Source organism: Somniosus microcephalus, chromosome 16, assembly GCF_052327205.1.
Source record: "Somniosus microcephalus isolate GS21.2 chromosome 16, FLI_Smic_1.0, whole genome shotgun sequence".
NCBI lineage: Eukaryota > Metazoa > Chordata > Chondrichthyes > Squaliformes > Somniosidae > Somniosus > Somniosus microcephalus.
The window spans coordinates 103,507,925-103,527,535 of NC_141002.1; the positions used below are offsets into that span (position 1 = coordinate 103,507,925).

General features: G+C 47.9%; 1 protein-coding gene across 2 annotated transcripts in view; it reads left to right on the forward strand.

Moving 5' to 3' along the window:
- The first annotated feature begins 219 nt into the window (after window positions 1–219).
- Window positions 220–19,611, forward strand: part of arl1 (ADP-ribosylation factor-like 1) — a 40,393-nt gene continuing 21,001 nt past the window's right edge. Inside the window, exons 1-3 of one of the 2 annotated variants that reach the window (XM_086009634.1) lie at window positions 220–778; window positions 9,170–9,307; window positions 11,080–11,161. In XM_086009634.1, coding sequence (XP_085865760.1) covers window positions 775–778; window positions 9,170–9,307; window positions 11,080–11,161 — 224 coding nt within the window. In that variant the 5' untranslated portion in view covers window positions 220–774. The remainder of the gene's footprint in view (window positions 779–9,169; window positions 9,308–11,079; window positions 11,162–19,611) is intronic. The other variant, XM_086009635.1, reaches the window with a different exon arrangement.

The window sequence follows — 19,611 nt, forward strand, 5'->3', positions numbered from 1 at the left end:
CACTGGAATGCGAGCAACGCCGCGGGCGCGCGGATTGCGGCGGAGCTGCGGGGGAGGAGGCAGCGCCCCCCCCGCGGCTGGAGTCAGGCCCGCCCGCAGCACGTGACAGCCGGCAGTGCCGAATCGGCTGATGGTTGACTGAAGCCAAAAAAAAAAATGATGTGTAATAGACCAAGCGAGTGGTCGGGCTGGGAGAAGAAAACAATGGACATTTAAAGAACAGGGGCTGACAGCGGGGGGGGGTCTGATTTTTTTCCGAGGAGGCGCGAATCTGCGGCGGGTTATATAGGGAGGTGCGCGCGCAGCTGGCAGCGGAGGGCCACGTCGGTGGAGAAAGTGCGGCGCCGGGCTTCAACTCAACACACCCGGGCACCGAGAGAGACCGGGCCCGCACACCGCCTCACCTTACCCCGCCCCGACAGAGAGAGCCGGGCCCTGAACTCACCTCAGCCCCGGGCACCGAGAGCGGCGGGCCTTTAATTCAATTCAACTCACCTCAGCCCCGGGCACCGACCCAGAGAGAGAGCCGGGCCTTCAACTCCTCAGCCCGGGCCCGCACCCAGCGCCTCACCTCGCACCGACCGAGAGGAGAGACCGGCCCGCACAGCACCCCGAGAGAGAGAGGGAGAGAGCGGGCCTCAATCCGCTAACACCGCGAGAGGGAAAACCCCCCCCCCCGGCTCTACACGCCCGGGCCCCGACCGTGAGGAGGAGAGAGACCCGGCCCCCCAACACCCCACACAGCCCCGGGCCCAAGAGAGCGAGCAGCGGGACATGGGTGAGTGACCGAGAGAGTGAGACCCGGGCTCACACCCCACACACCGGGAGAGGGGTGAGTGAGACCCGGGCTCACACCCCACACACCGGGAGATGGGCAGCAGGAGATGGGTGAGTGAGACCCGGGCTCTCACCCCACACACTGGGAGAGGGGTGAGTGAGACCCGGGCGCTCACCCCACACACTGGGAGAGGGGTGAGTGAGACCCGGGCTCACACCCCACACACCGGGAGAGGGGTGAGTGAGACCCGGGCTCTCACCCCACACACCGGGAGATGGGTGAGTGAGACCCGGGCTCACACCCCACACACCGGGAGATGGGTGAGTGAGACCCGGTCTCGCACCCCACACACCGGGAGATGGGTGACTGAGACCCGGGCTCTCGCCCCACACACCGGGAGAGGGGTGAGTGAGACCCGGGCGCTCACCCCACACACCGTGAGAGGGGTGAGTGAGACCCGGGCTCGCACCCCACACACCGGGAGATGGGTGAGTGAGACCCGGGCTCGCACCCCACACACCGGGAGATGGGTGAGTGAGACCCGGGCTCGCACCCCACACACCGGGCGATGGGGAGCAGGAGATGGGTGAGTGAGACCCGGGCTCGCACCCCACACACCGGGAGAGGGGTGAGTGAGACCCGGGCTCTCACCCCACACACCGAGAGAGGGAGATGGGTGAGTGAGACAGAGCCCCTGCACCTCGCACACCCCCTGCCCGCTCACACCCAGTGAGGAGACAGACCCCCCCCCACACAGAGGGAGAGAGTGAGTCTCCCCACTCTCCTCACACCGAGAGAGGGAGATGGGTGAGTGAGAGACAGAGCCCCTACACCTCGCACACCCTCTCCCTGCTTTCACCCAGTGTGATATGTCTTTGGCTGTACTCCCCAGAGGAAGCTTCGCCCTCGCCTGTAATCAGTACTGAAAACGGGTTAGAGAGTGAGGAGCATTCGGGATTACTGCACTACCTGCCTGGTCATCCTTGTTTGTCTGGCGGTCACGTATTCCCTCTCTGCCTGCAGTCTTGCGCTACAGGGTGACTTAGAACTTACAAAACAGGGAAGAGAAGCTACATTGTTCTCCCTAGTCCTTACTCACCTAAAGTCCTTGTATGTGAAGAACTTGAGGACGATTGTGGAAAATATTGTGCAGATTGAGCTCCTCACCTGCTGCGAACTCTTTTATTGGTGCCATCACTTTTACTCCCATTTCCCTGTGTCTGTCTTATATTCTTTTCAAATATTTAGCCAGTTTAGATAATGTTAGTATTTCTATCTGAATAGCCACTTGTGCTAAAGTATGTTCTAATTACCCTCTTGTAAAGAGCAACATTTTTCCAGCCTCCTTTTGTTTTAGTGGTAATAGAGTCCCTGCTAATCAGTGCAAAATAAGCTTTCACTGTTTACACTCAAAACATTTCAGACTGTTGAAAATATGTCTTTGATTCCCTTTCTCTATTCCAGTGGAATAAAGCCCAATTTTTCAAGCCTTTCTGCAGAACCTCCCTTATGGTATAATTCTTGTGAATCTTTGCTATATCTTTTCCAAGGACTTAATATTCTTTCTGTAATGGGGAGCCAGAATTTGAATGCAATATTCCAACTGTTGCATAGAGTCCACAGCACAGAAACAGGCCATTCGGCCTATCTGGTCTGTGGCAGTGTTTCTGCTCCACACAGGCCTCCTCCCACCCCTCTTCATCTCACCGTCAGCATATCCTTCTATTCCTTTCTCCCTCGTGCTTATCTAGCTTCCCCTTAAATGCATCTACGATATTCACCTCCACCACTCCCTGTGGCAGCGAGTTCCACATTCTCACCACTCTCTGGGTAAAGAAGTTTCTCCTGAATTCCCTACTGGACTCATTAGTGATCATCTTATATTGTTGGTCCCTAGATTTGGACTCTTTTTCCCCCCCCCCCCCCCAACACAACAAGTGGAAACTTTCTCTACGTCTACCCTATCAAACCTTTCATAATTTTAAAGACCTCGATCAGGTCACCCCTCAGCTTTCTCTTTTCTAGAGAAAAGAGCCCCAGCCTTTCCAGATAAGTATACCCTCTCAGTTCTGGTATCGTCTTTGTGAATCTTTTTTGCGCCTTCTCCAGTGTCTCTATATCCTTTTTATAATAACTGTATCTTAACTAATATATTGAATGTAATAAAAACGCTAGTTCGGATGCAGTTGCAATATTGCTTTCTATCCGCGCCCGCTCTGTCAGCATGGCTGGCTTCTTCCATCACTACTGAAGCCTTCATCTGTGTCGTCATCACCTTGAAGGTTGACTTCTGTAATCCTCTCCTCACCGGCCTCTCCATTTCCATCCTTCACAAACTTCCAGGACTCTGACCGAGTCCTTTCCCACACACTCAGTAACCTTGTTCTTGCTCAGCTCCACTCACTCCCTGTGCCCCACGTCTATTCATTTCAGAATGCCCACACTTGCTTCCAAATTCTTACATGGCCTTGCCACACTCTGTTTGGGAAATTCTTTCTGGCCATTCCTAGCAGTCTCTACCCTCTGATCCTCGACTCTGGGTTGCGGCTTGTCTCCTGCGGTCTACCATTGGAGGTAGATCTCTCAAATGTCATGCCCACCTCTTCCCATAACAAAAGTAAAATACTGCGGATGCTGGAAATCTGAACTGAAAACAGAAAATGCTGCAAATACTCAGCCGGTGGAGCAGGCAGCATCTGTGGAGAGAGAAACAGAGTTAACGTTTCGGGTCGAGGACCTTTCATCTTCCCATAACAACTTCACCTGGCTGCCTCTCTCCCTACCTGCAGAAGTGCCCTAAAATGCATTTCTTTGATTGCACCTTCAGTCTCGCACTCTTCCTCGATCCCTTCTTGCTTGATATTCGCCTCTCTCCAGGCGAGCCAATGGGAGAAGGGAATCCCCCTTCAGACTTTTGACAGATAGACCTGTCAGAAGTATGAATGGGGATCACTGAAAAAAGACATTAAATACATTTTTTTTAAATGAGTTAAAATGACATTAAATTAAATATTTTAAACAAAATACATTTTTTGAAAAAAAAAGTTTTTTATGGGGCTAAAAATGAACTTTTTAAAGTATTTTAAAATTATAATTGAGAGAATTTTTTAAACTCTTATGCTGGTAAAAGTAAGCCTTATGTGTACACACCCGTAGCGATCAGAAAATACGGACCAACTTGTTGCCTGAGCAGCTCTATATATTACATTACATTATTACATACATATATATATGTAAGTTGATCTATTTCCACCAGCCTGCCAGAGCTGCTGATCAATGCAATAATCTTGCTTAATGTTATCTTTAGGTGGATCCTTGAGGTCTTTCCCATTTAAGAAAACTTGCACTGAATTCATTTTTCAGTAATTATCCATTGCTCAAGAATGATTTTTCCAATTAGTTTAATGGCTAATTGTTGTATCATTGCTGACATCGGTAACCCACAGCTGTACATGTGCCATTGTAGTCTGTACCATATTTTGTTGTCTCTTGTTAACCTATGAAAGTGTAAAGTTTGGGTGAGAAGGGTGGGGTGTTGTAGCCCTTTTTCCAACTTCTCTCAATGCAATGTTTAGAATGATTTAGGCTCCCTAGGGAGATGGTTGAAGCTTATATAGATTTCTTTACTTTTGGGATGCAGTATCTGAGTAATTGGAGACATGCCGTGTGGGGAGTGTAGCGAGCTCGGGAGAATCGGGTGACTTTGGACCTCTGGTTCCCAAAGCTCTCCACCACTGGGGGTTTCCCTCACCTCCTGTCTGGGTCTCTTGTAGAATCATTGATAGAGATTGATCGCCGTGATTGGTCAACAACTCCATTATTGTTGTATCGTGGGACTACCAGGATGGTAGAAGGCGAACTAGATGGACCTTGGTATTTTTTTGTCCAACAATTCCTTTGTTACCAGGACAAGGTGGTTATGGCACAGAGTTCCAATCCCACCAGGGCATGTTGTGGCACTGAATTCAATAAATCTGGTCATTTATGGGCTGACACCAGGAAAAAAAATCTAGGCTGACACTCCCAGTGCAGTACCGAGGGAGCGCCGCACTGTCGGAGGTGCCGCCTTTCGGACGAGACGTTAAACCGAGGTCCCGTCTGCTCTCCGGTGGACGTCAAAGATGCCACGCCACTATTTTGAAGAGCAGCAGGGGGAGTTCTCTCCGGTGTCCTGTGGCTAATATTTATCCCTCAATCAACATCACAAAAACAGATTCTCTGGTCATTATCTCATTGCTGTTTGTGGAACCTTGCCAGACACACATTGCTGCGTTTCCTACATTACAACAGTAATCTCTTGGTGATAAATTTATGCCTTTTTAGTTACATACTCCATGACAAGTCAGAATAGTTTTCCCAAATTCACCGAATCAAAACCCCTTCTTAATCTGGACAGCTTTATCAGATCTTCTCTTAACATTCTTTGGCTTAATGAAAAGAGCCCCAGCTTCTCTCGTCTCTCCTCCCACTAAAGCCTGTCATCCCTGGTGTCCTCTCGGTGAATCTCTGCACCCTCTCCGTGGCCTTGACAGCCTTCCTAAAGTAGGGCGCTTAGAGCTGAACGTAGTGTTCTAACTGCGTCTAGCCAATGTTATGGTAATACTTAGCATTTATATTGTGGTTAACTGGACAGAGACGGTGTCGTACATTTGCTGGACCGAGCAGAGTTAATGCCATTATATTGGTGCCTATTGCAAACTACCTATTGCTTTAACTAAATCCTTAAAACCTGCTCTAGCATAAACTAAATATATTGCTAAATACTGTACCTTGACCCAGCAAGCATCTACAGTGATGATGTAAGTTGTCACTTATTAATTAAAATAAATATATCTCATTTTTCAGCAAAGTTTAAAAAAATTATATAACCTCCTCGTGTAGCCCAATATGGTCTAAATGACTAGGTTATAAATAATAATGTTGCTTTGATAAAGGTTAATATCTTGAGCAACTTAGATATGAAAAAGCATTGTTAAAAGAAAGACTTGCCTTTTTATAGCGCCTTTTACGACCACCGGACGTCCCAAAGCTCTTTACAGCCAATGAAGTACTTTTGATCAGGTGTAATCACTGTTGTAGTGTAGGAAACGGAGCAGCCAATTTGCGCACAGCAAGCTCCCACAAACAGCAATGTGATAATGACTGGATAATCTGTTTTAGTGATGTTGATTGAGGGATAAATATTGGCCCAGGACACCGGGGAGAACTCCCCTGCTCCTCTTCGAAATAGTATTATGGGATCTTTTATGTGAGGGCAGACGGGGCCTCGCTTTAACGTCTTATTCGACAATGACAGTGCAGCACTCCCTCAGTACTGCACTAGGAGTGTTGCTCTGGATTTTGTGCTCAAGTCCCTGGAGTGAGACTTGAACCCACAACCTTCTGACTCAGACGCGAGTGCTGCCCACTGAGCCACAGCTGAGACTATTTTTTGGGCGTTGAATCGGGGAAATGATAGCCACAGATGGTCTGCAGTAGCCATAGGAAAGTACAGGGCTGGAGAAGAACGTGCAATAAATGCAATCCACTTTGTACAAATATGAGAAGCTAGCTGTTCTCTTGTGCGCTAGTCATTTTGAGTAAAGCTTATATAACTCTAAACTATATTAGTGGGGTGAAATTTGCGGTCGGTGGCGTACCTCCGGAGTACGCCTTTGACCCGGGGGAAAAAAATCCAAACGTACGCCTGCGTAAAGGCCCACGGGCGCAGGTGGTTCGGAAACGTCCCTGGGATCACGTGGGCCAGGTCAACCAATTGGAAAGGGGGATTCCTCATAAGCTTATGAGGAATCCCCAAATAAATAAATAACACAACTGAAATAAAAATAATGTTTCAAATTAATTAAAAGACCCTTTAAGCATTTAAAATAATGTTTTGAAAAATAATTTTAATCTGGGCCAAAAATTTACATAAATTAATTTTAAATGCTTTTGTATGTTGTAATCATTTTAAAAAATTTAGTTTAACATTTATTTTAACCCTTACGCTGGTAAAAGCAGACACTATACCTGCGTTTAAGGGTTTTGTGGGCATATGCTGGGTTGTACTTGGGCAAATAGCCCAACTCTGGCGGCGAAGTGTTTTTGGGGCGCATGCGGACGATCTGTCAAGGCGAACCTTGACATCGCAAGTTCCGGGTTTTCGAGCATGCACAGCGCATGCGGAAACCCGGAACTTGCAGGTCCTTTTACAAGGCTTACGCCGCCATCAGCACCATAATTTCTGGTCCAATATTTTGAGAAACATGAGTGGATTAGGGGCGTGCAGTAGTGTAGTGGTTATGATACCGGACTAGCGGCCCTGAGGTTGCAAGTTCAAATCCTGCCATGGGTGGAATTCAGTTGGCTCAGCCTCCATTTCTATTGCCGGCACAGGCACGATGGGCCAAATGGCCTCCTGTGCTGTATGATTCTATGATAAGCCTCGAGTTAGTGATTAAAGCAGAAACCACAGCAACTTTTAAGAATAGGTTAGGTAGATGGTTGAAGGAAAGCGCCATAAGGGGATATGGGAACAGGGCAGCCACATGGGGTAGGATACTGCTCGTGTGGAGGATAAACAGCACCACGGGCTGGATGGGCCGAAGGGCCTAGAATCATAGAATGGTTACAGCACGGAAGAAGGCCATTCAGCCTGTCGAGCCCGTGATGGTTCCTTGCAAGAACACCTCCGCTAGATCCGCTAGACCCACTTTCCCCCGCCCTTTCCCCGTAGCCTTGCAAACAACATTTCTTTCCAGTACTTACCCAACTCCCTTTTGAAAGCTGTAATTGATGCTGCCTCCAGCCTTTCTAGTACCTCGTCTTTATCAATCCTTATCCCATCCAGTATTTCCTCTATCTCCTCTTTCACTGTCTATGGCAGCATCATCTTCCTTGGTGAAGAAGATTCTGTTTCTATCTTTTGGATAAGACCTTAAACTGATGCCCTGTCTGCCCTCTCGAGTGGATGTAAAAGCTCTCACGGCACTATATTGAAGAAGAGCAGGGGAGTTACCTCCGGTGTCCCGGCCAATATTTATCCCTCAATCAACATAGCAAAAACAGATTATCTGGTCATTATCACATTGCTGTTTTTGGGAGCTTGCTGTGCGCAAATTGCCCGGCGTGTTTCCTGCATTACAACAGTGACTACACTTCAAAAAGTATTTCATTGGCTGTAAAGCACTCTTGGATGTCCTGAAGTCATGAAAGGCGCTATAGAAATTGAAGTTCTTTCTTTCAAAAAAGAAAGCTTTTGAAGAAATACATTGAAATATATGTTTGGTTTCATTAGGAGCTCTTTTCCAGCAAGCAAATTTAGAAATCAGCACTGTATTGAGGGAAGGCGTCATGAAATTGGAATTATTACATCTAATGTACACAATTCTACAGTTCATAGTCTGCAATCCTTGTGCAATTAAACAGTGTCTTAATACGAAGCACAAATTTAACATTAAAGCTGCTGAAAACTTGACTGAAGTTGGCTACGGAAATATGAACACAAAATGCTGGAAAGACTCAGCAGGTCAGGCAGCATCTGTGGAGAGAGAAACAGCGTTAACGTTTCAGATCGATGACCCTTCGTCAGAACTGGAAAATGTTAGAGATTCAACAGGTTTTAAGCAGGTACAGGAAACTCTCGATCTACCGGCACCTAAATAACCGGAAATCTCTGTTAACCGGCAAAATTCAGGAGTAGGTTCAGGTAAGTTTTACTTCATATTAGTGGCCGTTCCTGGATCTGTGGCTGTGTAACCGGGGTTCCTGCACAACAGGGACGCTTAGTCTGTGGCTGGGGTTCCTGCACCTGTTGCTAAGCAACAGGGAAGCCTGGATTTGTTGCTGTGTACGGAGCTCTCGTACCTTTTACTATACCTCTCTGTATTCTGGACTTTTTGATAAACCGGCAGCACGCCGGTCCCGTCGGTGCCGGATAAAAAAGAGTTTCCTGTACAGAGGACGGGAAATAGGTGGGGTGGGGTAAAGAACTAAAGGGAAGGTCTGTGATAGGGTGGAAGGGCAGGGGTGATTAAATAAGTAAAGGGATGATGGTGCAAGGTAAAAGGGGGATGGTAATGGGACAAGTAAAGAAAGAAAAGATGAGTTCTGACAAAAGGTCATCGACCTGAAACGTTAACTGTTTCTCTCTCTACAGATGCTGCCTGGCCTGCTAAGTTTTTCCAGCGTTTTCTGTTATTAAAGAAAAGATGAGTCTGGAGGAGGGGTAAATGGCAACAGCTGAATCATTACCAGCACCTGCTGTCTGGAAAAACTGGGGGCAGAGGTTATGATTTGAAATTGTTGAACTCTGTTACAGAAGTTAGTTCTCCATTTAAACTTGTATTGATTCTCCTGCCGTGAATATCAAGTGTACCACCCCGTATTGATGCCGCCTTCTGATCACTGCAGGTGGGTGGTTGTCCACTTTGGTTTCCGGCTTGTTCGGGACGCGAGAAATGAGAATATTGATCCTGGGTCTGGATGGAGCAGGCAAGACCACAATACTCTACAAACTACAAGTGGGTGAAGTCGTCACCACCATACCCAGTAAGTATTATGGCCAGCTGCACACGGTGCTGGGGCTATTTGACTGTAGCAAACCTACCTTGTATAGTGTTGCATTTTTTTTTAAGTTTGTATATTTCTACCCGTCCCCTTTAAAACAAAAAGTGAACAACTGGCTTGCCAATTAAAAGTAAATGGAAAGCCTCAATCTTTGGTCACTAGCATTTGAATGTTTGTTACAACTGTGAGGTACGGTTGCATAGTGGTTATGTTACTGGACTAGTAATCCAGAGGCCTGGACTAATGATCCGGAGACGTGAGTTCAGTTAATTAAATAAATCTGGAATAAACAGCTAGTATCAGTAATGGTGACCATGAAACTACTGGCTTGTTGTAAAAACCCATCTGGTTCACTAATGTCCTTTCGGGAAGGAAATCTGCTGTCCTTACCTGGTCTGGCCTCTGTGACTCCAGACCCACAGCAATGTGGTCGACTTAACTGCCCCAGCAAGACACTCGGCTGTATAAGGTGACTCTCCACCACCTACTCGAAGGCAATTAGGGATGGGCAATAAATGCTGGCCTTGCCAGCAACGCTGTGAATGAATATTTAAAAATAATAATATTCAGTGAGCTCTTTGCAGATGTAGCAGTGGGATAAACCGGGGAGTGGGGTTTTCAAAATTGACTTGAAATAGTATCCCTGAACCGAACGGTGGTTAGGTTAAGCTGATGAGTATGGAGCTGCTTAATGGAATTTTGAATATCTGCGAGGAGAATTGTAATCAAAGTTTAGCTCCCTTCGGCTTGGTGTCACTTTGTGAATCCCCCCCCCCCCCCCTCCCCCGGGGCATGTTTTTCTACATATAAAAAAGCAAGTTGCTGTTGTAAATCTCCTTTTCCTTTTTGTTACTTAAAATGAGCTGTTCTTTTGAGCAAAAAGCGGTGGACAAAAGTACAGTTATTGTAAATCTGATCAGTGTGGTGACTTCCCATTCAAAAAAAGATGAAACCCGTTGTTGGTAGCATCAAAGAGATTTTATATTTTGTGGCTTGGTTTTCATATACACGATCACAAAACACAGGCATGGTCTGGGAAAAGATGAGTATCCCTGTCAAACCATATATACGTCTAGCATGGGGACATAGTCCAAAAGTTAGAGCCAGACCTTTCAGGAGTGAAGTTCGGAAACACTTCTACACACAAAGGGTGGGAGAAGTTTGGAACTCTTCCGCAAACGGCAATTGATGCCGGCTCAATTAATTTTAAATCTGAGATTGATGGATTTTTGTTAACCAGGGGTATTAAGGGATATGGAGCAAAGGCGGGTATATAGAGTTAGGTCACAGATCAGCCATGATCTCATTGAGTGGCAGAACAAGCTCAAGGGGCTAAATGGCCTCCTCCTGTTCCTATGGTCCTAAGCTTTTGGTCACCTGTCCTAATATCTCCTTATGTAGCTCGATGTCAAATTTTGTTTGATAACGCTCCTGCCTAAGAAGAAGAAACACCCTGGGATGTTTTACTACATTTAAGGCGCTATATAAATGCAAGTTGTTGTTTTCTAAAGGCTAATTATGCAGCAAATAAGCTTTTATGTTGGGTGTAAGAGTGGCAATTTGCCAAGTCGCAAAAACCAACGTGCATATCTGACAACTGTTTTATCTTTTATATATTGTATATTAGCAGAATACAAACATCAGGCTAAAGAAAATCAGTCTTAACAGGACAAGTGCCATTGTAACCTCTCCCTTTGCAATCTCTGATGTCTGTTTTTGCATTAAGTGAATGAGAAATCATTTGTGTTTTACAGCAATTGGCTTCAATGTTGAAACCGTGACCTACAAGAATCTTAAGTTTCAAGTGTGGGATTTAGGTGGACAGACCAGTATACGGTATGAAAATGTTCATTTTGAGTATTACCAACAGTTCTGTAAGTTAAACTTGATCAAAAACGAGAGCTTTGTTCTGCGACAAGACAAACGGTTTACTTGTCAGTAAGTACCTTCGATAAGGTACCGCATAGTAGACTCGGGACTAAGGTCAGCATGTGGAGTCGGGACAAGTAGCAGAATGGATCGCAAGCTGGCTACAGAACAGACGAGAGAGAGAGTAGGGGTTAAAGGTAGTTACTCAGACTGATGGAAGGTGGGAAGTGGTGTTCCACAGGGAGCGGTGCTGGGACCAGTGTTGTTCATGATTTAAATAAATGATTTGGAATCAGAAGTACAAATTCAAAATTTGCAGACAATACCAAATTGGGGGGTGTGGTTAATACCGAGGCAGACTGTGACAAAATACAGGAAGGCATTAATAAACTTGCAGAATGGGCTTGTAATTGGCAAATGAGCTTCAATATAGAAAGTGTGAGGTGCTGCATTTTGGTAGGAAGAATGAGACCACATACTGCTTAGAACATGTGTCTAAATGGGGTGGAGGAGCAGAGGGATCTGGGGGTACAGATGCACAAATCACAAAGAATCGATGTAGGTTAATAAGGCCATAAAAAAAGCAAACAAAGCACTGGGGCTCATTTCTAGGGGGATAGAATTGAAAAGCAGAGAAGTGATGTTAAACTTGTATCGAACCTTGGTTAGACCTCACTTGGAGCACTGTGACCAGTTCTGGTCTCTATATTATAAAAAGAATATAGAGGCACTGGAGAAGGTGCAAAATAGATTTGAGAATGATACCAGAACTGAGAGGTTATACCTATCGGGAAAGATTGAACAGGATGGGGCTCTTTCCTCTAGAAAAGAGAAGGCTGTGGGTGACCTGATGGAGGTCTTTAAGATTATGAAGGGGTTCGATAGGGTAGATGTAGAGAAGATGTTTCCACTTGTGGGGGAGACCAGAACTAGGGGCCATAAATACAAGATAGTCACTAATAAATACAATAGGGAATTCAGGAGAAACTTCTTTACCCAGAGAATGGTGAGAATGTGGAACTCGCTACCACAGGGAGTGGTTGAGGCGAATATAGTGTAGATACATTTAAGTGGAAGCTAGATAAGCACATGGGGGAGAAAGGAATAAAATGATTATGTTGACGGGGTTAGATGAAGAGGGGTGGGAGGAGGCTTATGTGGAGCTTAAACACCGGCATAGACTAGTTGGGCCGAATGGCCTGTTTCTGAGCTGTAAATACTATAAAATGTAATTATCATAGAATGGTTACAGCGTGGAAGAAGGCCCGTCGAGCCCGTGCCGACGCTCAGCTAGTCCCACTCCCCCGCCCTTTCCCCGTAGCCCTGCAATTTTTTTTCCTTCAGATACTTATCCAACGCTCTTTTGAAAGATAAGATTGAGTCTGCCTCCACCACCCTTTCAGGCAGTGCATCCCGGATCTTAACCACTCGCTGCGTAAAAAACGTTTTTTCTTGCGTCGCCTTTGGTTCTTTTGCCAATCAACTTAAATCTGTGTCCTCTGGTTCTTGACCCTTCTGCCAATGGGAACAGTTTCTCTCTATCTACTCTGTCCAGACCCCTCATGATTTTGAACACCTCTATCAAATCTCCTCTCAATCTTCTCTGCTCCAAGGCGAACAACCCCAGCTTCTCCAGTCCCTCATTTCTGGAATCATTCTCGTAAATCTTTTCTGCACCCTCTCTAAGGCCTTCACATCCTTCCTAAAGTGTGGTGCCCAGAATTGGACACAATACTCCAGTTGAAGCCGAACCAGTGTTTTATAAAGGTTCATCATAATTTCCACACTTTTGTACTCTATACCTCTATTCATGAAGCCCAGGATCCCGTAAGCCTTTTTAACTGCTTTCTCAACCTGCCCTGCCACCTTCAATGATTTGTGCACACATACCCCCAGGTCTCCCTGTTTGTGCACCCCCTTGAGGATTGTACCATTTAGTTTATATGTCCTCTCCTCATTCTACTAAAATGCATCACTTCATGTTTTTCTTTGTTAAATTTCATCTGTCACGTGTCCGCCCATTCCACCAAGCCTGTCTGTCTTGAAGTCTCTCACTCTTCTCCTCACTGTTCACTATACTTCCAAGTTTTGTCTCATCTGCATATTTTGAAATTGTGCCCTGTACACCCACATCCAAGTCATTAATATATATCAAGAAAAGCAGTGGTCCTAGTACCGACCCCTGGGGAACACCACTGTATACTTTCCTCCAGTCCAAAAAACAACCGTTCACCACTACTGTTTCCTGTCACTTGGCCAATTCCGTATCCATGCTGCCACTGTCCCTTCTATTCCATGGGCTTCAACTTTGCTGGCGAGCCTATTATGTGGCACTTTGAATGCCTTTTGGAAATCCATGTACACTGTCAACCGTATTACCCTCATCAACCCTCTCTGTTACCTCATCAAAAAACTCGATCAAGTTGGTTAAACACGATTTGCCTTTTAACAAATCTGTGCTGGCTTTCCTTAATTAATCCACACCTATCCAAGTGGCTGTCAATTTTGTCCCTGATTACTGTTTCTAAAAGCTTCCCCACTACCGAGATCAAACTGACTGGCCTGTAGTTGCTGGGTTTATCTTTACACCCTTTTTGAACAATAGTGTAACATTTGCATGGCCAGTACCTCCGTGATTTCCGCCCTCAATTCCCTCAGCATCCTAGGATGCTTCCCATCTGCTCCTGGTGATTTATCTACTTTAAGCACGGCCAGCCTTTCTAATACCGCTTCATCAATTTTTATTCTATCAAGTGTCTCCACTACCTCCTCCTTCACTATGCCTATGGCAGCATCCTCTTCCTTGGTGAAGACTGATGCAAAGTACTCATTTAGTACCTCAGCCATACCCTCTGCCTCCATGCATAGGTCTCCTTTTAGGTCCCTAATCGGCCCCACCCCTCCTCTTACTACCCTTTTACTATTTATATGCCTATAAAAGACCTTTGGATTATCTTTTATGTTAGCTGCCATTCTATTCTCATACCCTCTCTTTGCCCCTCTTATTTTCTTTTTCACTTCTCCTCTGACCTTTCTGTATATAGCCTGATTCTCCAATGTATTTGCAACCTGACATCTGTCATACGAGCTGCTCTTCTGCTGCTTCATATTGGCTATCTGTTTAATCATCCGGGGAGCTCTGACTTCAGTTGCCCAGCCTTTCCCCCTCGTGGGAATGTACCTCGACTGTACCCAAACTATATCCTCTTTAAAGGTAGCCCATCGTTCCACTACAGTTTTGCCTGCCAATCTTTGATTCCAATTTACCCGGGCCAATTCTGTTCTCATCCCACTGAAATTGGCCTTCCTCCAGTTAAACATTCTTACTCTAGATTGCTCTCTGTCCTTTTTCATAGCTAATCTAAACCTTATGATACTATGATCACTGTTCCCTAAATGTTCAAATACTGACACTTGCTCCACTTGACCTACCTCATTCCCCAGATCCAGATCCAGCAATGCCTCCTCCCTCGTCGGGCCAGAAACATACTGATCAAGAAAGTTCTCCTGAACACACTCCAGAAATTCTTCCCTTTCTCTGCCCTTTACACTATTTCGATCCCAGTCTATATTAGGATAGTTGAAGTCCCCCATTATCACTACTCTATAGTTCTTACCCCTCTCTGTAATTTCTCTGCAAATTTGCTCCTCGAAAATAGAAACTATCTCGACAAAATATGTGGTGCTGGGTGCGAGTAACACTTGCCCAATCACGCACCCCATACAGTCAAGATCTCATGGTCTACAGCGCAGTAGTGATACCCGCACTGCTGTATGTCTGAGACATGGACCATGTACAGCAGGCACCTCAAAGCACTGGAGGTACCACCAACGCTGCCTCCGCAAGATCCTGCAAATCCATTGGCAGGATAGGCGCACCAACGTCAGTGTTCTCGCTCAGGCCAACATCCCCAGCATCGAAGCTTTGACCACGCTCGATCAGCTCCGATGGACGGGTCACATTGTCCGCATGCCTGATACGAGACTCCCAAAACAAGCGCTCTACTCGGAGCTCCGGCTCGGCAAGAGAGACCCAGGTGGGCAGAGGAAAGGCTTCAAGGACACCCTCAAAGCCTCGTTGAAAAAGTGCAACATCCCCACCGACACCTGGGAATCCCTGGCCCAAGACCGCACAAAGTGGAGGAGAAGCATCCGGGAAGGCGCCGAACACCTCGAGTCTCTTCGCCGGGAGCAAGCGGAAGCCAAGCGCAAACAGCAGAAGGAGCGCACGTCAACCCAAGCACCCCACCCACCCGCCCCTTCAACCACCGTCTGCCCCACCTGTGACAGAGACTGTAGGTCCCGCATTGGACTCATCAGTCACCTGAGAACTCATTGTTAGTGTGGAAGCAAGTCCAGGGTACTGCGTAAGAACAGTCGAGACCTGGTATTCTCTCAATTTAAAAAAAGAAAATGACCCTGTACAACTTGGAGCATAATGAAGAAGCTTTTTATTAGTGGTGAGGGGACAGACAGAGAAATGGGCACCGTTCCAGTTGAGGCAAGAATCTCTCGGGTTATTTAGGAAGCTTCGCTCTAACCCTTTGTACCATAATAGAATGCGTCTGGTTAATTGTTTTATCTTTCTGGGTCAAGATTCCACTGCTCAGTTTTTTTTGATTCTGTGCCTGTGTCTGATTATTTTGTGCTAAAAATGTACACGTACATATTAAAATCAGTATAATCTGTCCCCCTGTCAGCATTCCTTGTGGCGATTTCCATGTTAATTGTGTCCAGTCCCTGTTCTGCTGTGGCTCAGTGTGTATCGCTCTCGCCTCTGAGTCAGATGGTTGTGGGTTCAAATCCCACTCGAGTCTTGAGCGCAAAAATCTAGGCTGACACTCCCAGTGCAGTACTGAGGGAGCGCTGCACTGTCAGAGGGGCAGTACTGAGGGAGCGCTGCACTGTCGGAGAGTCAGTACTGAGGGAGCGCTGCACTGTCGGAGGGGCAGTACCGAGGGAGCGCCGCACTGTCGGAGGGGCAGTACCGAGGGAGTGCTGCACTGTCAGAGGTGCCGCCTTTTGGATGAGACGTTAAACTGAAGCCCCGTCTCCTCCTTCGGGTGGACGGAAAAGATCCCACAGCCACTATTTCAAAGAAGAGCAGGGGAGTTCTCTCTGGTGTCCTGGGGCCAATATTTATCCCTCAATCAACATTACAAAAACAGATTATCCGGTCATTATCGCATTGCTGTTTGTGGGAGCTTGCTGTGTGCACATTACTTGCGTTAAAACTGACTACAGCCAATGAAGTACTTTTGAAGTGTAAAGTGCTTTTGGGTTGTCTGGTCATGAAAGGCGCTAGTCTTTTTGCATGTGTGATGGCCTGTGACACCTGCAGGTGAGGCACTAATGGGGTTTCCCCATGTACAGAGCTCAGCCCTTCAGATACACAAGCCTCTGTCACAAGTTCCTGTTGTAAAGCCTGGTTTGCATCTGCTTGTAGTTCCACACTCTGGCCACCGAGTGGCTCCTCGCTTTGTTGCTAAAGGTGAGTATTGGGTGAGTTTTTAAGCCTTTGAAAATACTGACAATTTAAAAATTGAATTGCATGTTTAACGTGGTTTAATTTATTGCGAATAGAACCCTTCGCCACATCCCCCACAAGCGATAACTTCTGTCCCCTCATTAAATGGAGATTTCTATCAGTTGACTACCCTCTCTCCCCATTCCTTTCCCTCCCTCTTCTCACTCACTTACTTTTTGCACGCTCGCTCCCTCCTGTCCTCCTCTCCCCCCCTCGCTCCCTCCTGTCCTCCTCTCCCCCCCTCGCTCCCTCCTGTCCTCCTCTCCCCCCCTCGCTCCCTCCTGTCCTCCTCTCCCCCCTCGCTCGCTCCTGTCCTCCTCTCCCCCCTCGCTCCCTCCTGTCCTCCTCTCCCCCCTCGCTCCCTCCTGTCCTCCTCTCCTCCCTCCTGTCCTCCTCTCCCCCCCTCGCTCCCTCCTGTCCTCCTCTCCCCCTCTCGCTCCCTCCTGTCCTCCTCTCCCCCCCTCGCTCCCTCCTGTCCTCCTCTCCCCCCCTCGCTCCCTCCTGTCCTCCTCTCCCCCCCTCGCTCCCTCCTGTCCTCCTCTCCCCCCCTCGCTCCCTCCTGTCCTCCTCTCCCCCCCTCGCTCCCTCCTGTCCTCCTCTCCCCCCCCTCGCTCCCTCCTGTCCTCCTCTCCCCCCCTCGCTCCCTCCTGTCCTCCTCTCCCCCCCTCGCTCCCTCCTGTCCTCCTCTCCCCCCCTCGCTCCCTCCTGTCCTCCTCTCCCCCCCTCGCTCCCTCCTGTCCTCCTCTCCCCCCCTCGCTCCCTCCTGTCCTCCTCTCCCCCCTCGCTCCCCCCTGTCCTCCTCTCCCCCCCTTCGCTCCCTCCTGTCCTCCTCTCCCCCCCTCGCTCCCTCCTGTCCTCCTCTCCCCCCCTCGCTCCCTCCTGTCCTCCTCTCCCCCCTCGCTCCCTCCTGTCCTCCTCTCCCCCCCCTCGCTCCCTCCTGTCCTCCTCTCCCCCCCTCGCTCCCTCCTGTCCTCCTCTCCCCCCCTCGCTCCCTCCTGTCCTCCTCTCCCCCCCTCGCTCCCTCCTGTCCTCCTCTCCCCCCCTCGCTCCCTCCTGTCCTCCTCTCCCCCCCTCGCTCCCTCCTGTCCTCCTCTCCCCCCCTCGCTCCCTCCTGTCCTCCTCTCCCCCCCTCGCTCCCTCCTGTCCTCCTCTCCCCCCCTCGCTCCCTCCTCTCCCCCCCTCGCTCCCTCCTCTCCCCCCTCGCTCCCTCCTCTCCCCCCCTCGCTCCCTCCTCTCCCCCCCTCGCTCCCTCCTCTCCCCCCCTCGCTCCCTCCTCTCCCCCTCGCTCCCTCCTCTCCCCCCTCGCTCCCTCCTCTCGTGACCACCCCTGTATATAAGCCTGTGTACTAACCTTGCATAGCAGTTCCAGTTTTGTCTCCATTCAGTAAACACCTGTTATAACCAACTCCTGCAGTCCGTGTCTCACTTACACACGTACGTTACACAATGGTCCTTCACTGCTGCAATGGGGCACGCGCTACTCTTACTGGTTGCTATATTTTTCCAAATAAAATTACTGGCATTTGCATTTATGCAATACATGTGTCTCAGCCAATGAATGATTTCTATTTTTGAAGTGTAGTTACTGTTGTTTTGTAGCACACAACAGCAGCATAAACATTCAGATAATCTACTTTAGTGGTGTTGGTTACAGGAACAGGAGGAGGCCATTCAGCACCTCAAGCCTGTTCCGTCATTCAATTAGATCATGGCTCATCTGTATCTCAACTCCATCTACCTGCCTTGGTTCCGTAACCCTTAATACCCAACAAAGATCTATCAATCGCAGTTTGAAATTTTCAATTGGTGGGGGGTCCAGATTTCCACTCCCGTGTGTGTGAAGAAGTGCTTCCTGACATCACCCTTGAACAACCTGGCTCTAATTTTAAGATTGTGCCCCCTTGTTCTGGATACCCCCAACCAGAGGAAGTAGTTTCTCTCTATCTACCCAATCAAACCCTTTAATCATCTTAAGCACCTCAATGAGACCACCCCTTAATGTTCTATACTCAAGGGAACACAAGTCTAGTCTTGCAACCCATCCTCATAAATGTAACCCTTTTATCCTGGCATCATTCTGGTGAACCCGCGCTGCTCCTCCTCCAAGGCAGTATATCCTTCCTGAGGTGCGGGGCCCAGAACTGAACCCAGTCACTCCAGGTGAGGTCTCACCAAAGCTTTATATATTAGTTGAGGGATAAATATTAGCAAGGAGCCCAGGGGAAGTCCACAGGCCTGCATATAGTGTCACGAGATCTTTTACGTCCACCTGAACACGTAGACAAAGCCTCAGACAGTGCAGCTCTCCCTCAGTACTGCACTGGGAGTGTCGGGGCTCAAGTCCTGCAGTGCAGCTTGACTCTATGACTCGAGGCGAGAATGCCACCCACTGAGCCAGTGCCACTGAAAGCTTTCCCTGTGTATCACTGTATTCATTCAATTACCAGTCCATAGCCTCGTCCAGTCCAACGCCTTTGGTTGCAGAGGTCTTGAATATCTGCCACTTCCGATCCTTCATAGCTGGCAGACCGAGCGCATTGGCAACCTCTGTGGGACTCATGCATGCTCCATATCCTGCTTATTCGCAAAGACAACGAGAACAGCCTTCTTCAGCTCTTCCTCCTGCAAGCAAACAGACTGTCCATGATCAACTACGTCTTTTAATGGCCGTGGGGAGAGAAGAAAAAAAAGAGGCAGATTTCATGGAGGGAAAGATGGTTAAATGTAGCAGACTAAAACAAGAAGCTACTTCAGTGCTTAGATTCTGAAACAAGGTCAAGTGGTGAACATTTTCAGGGAAAGCCTACCCTTCCCATGGTTATGGATCACGGCTACTCAGCACAGCATGATCTGTATGCCCAATGCTGAAGAATGCTTGGATGAGAACAAG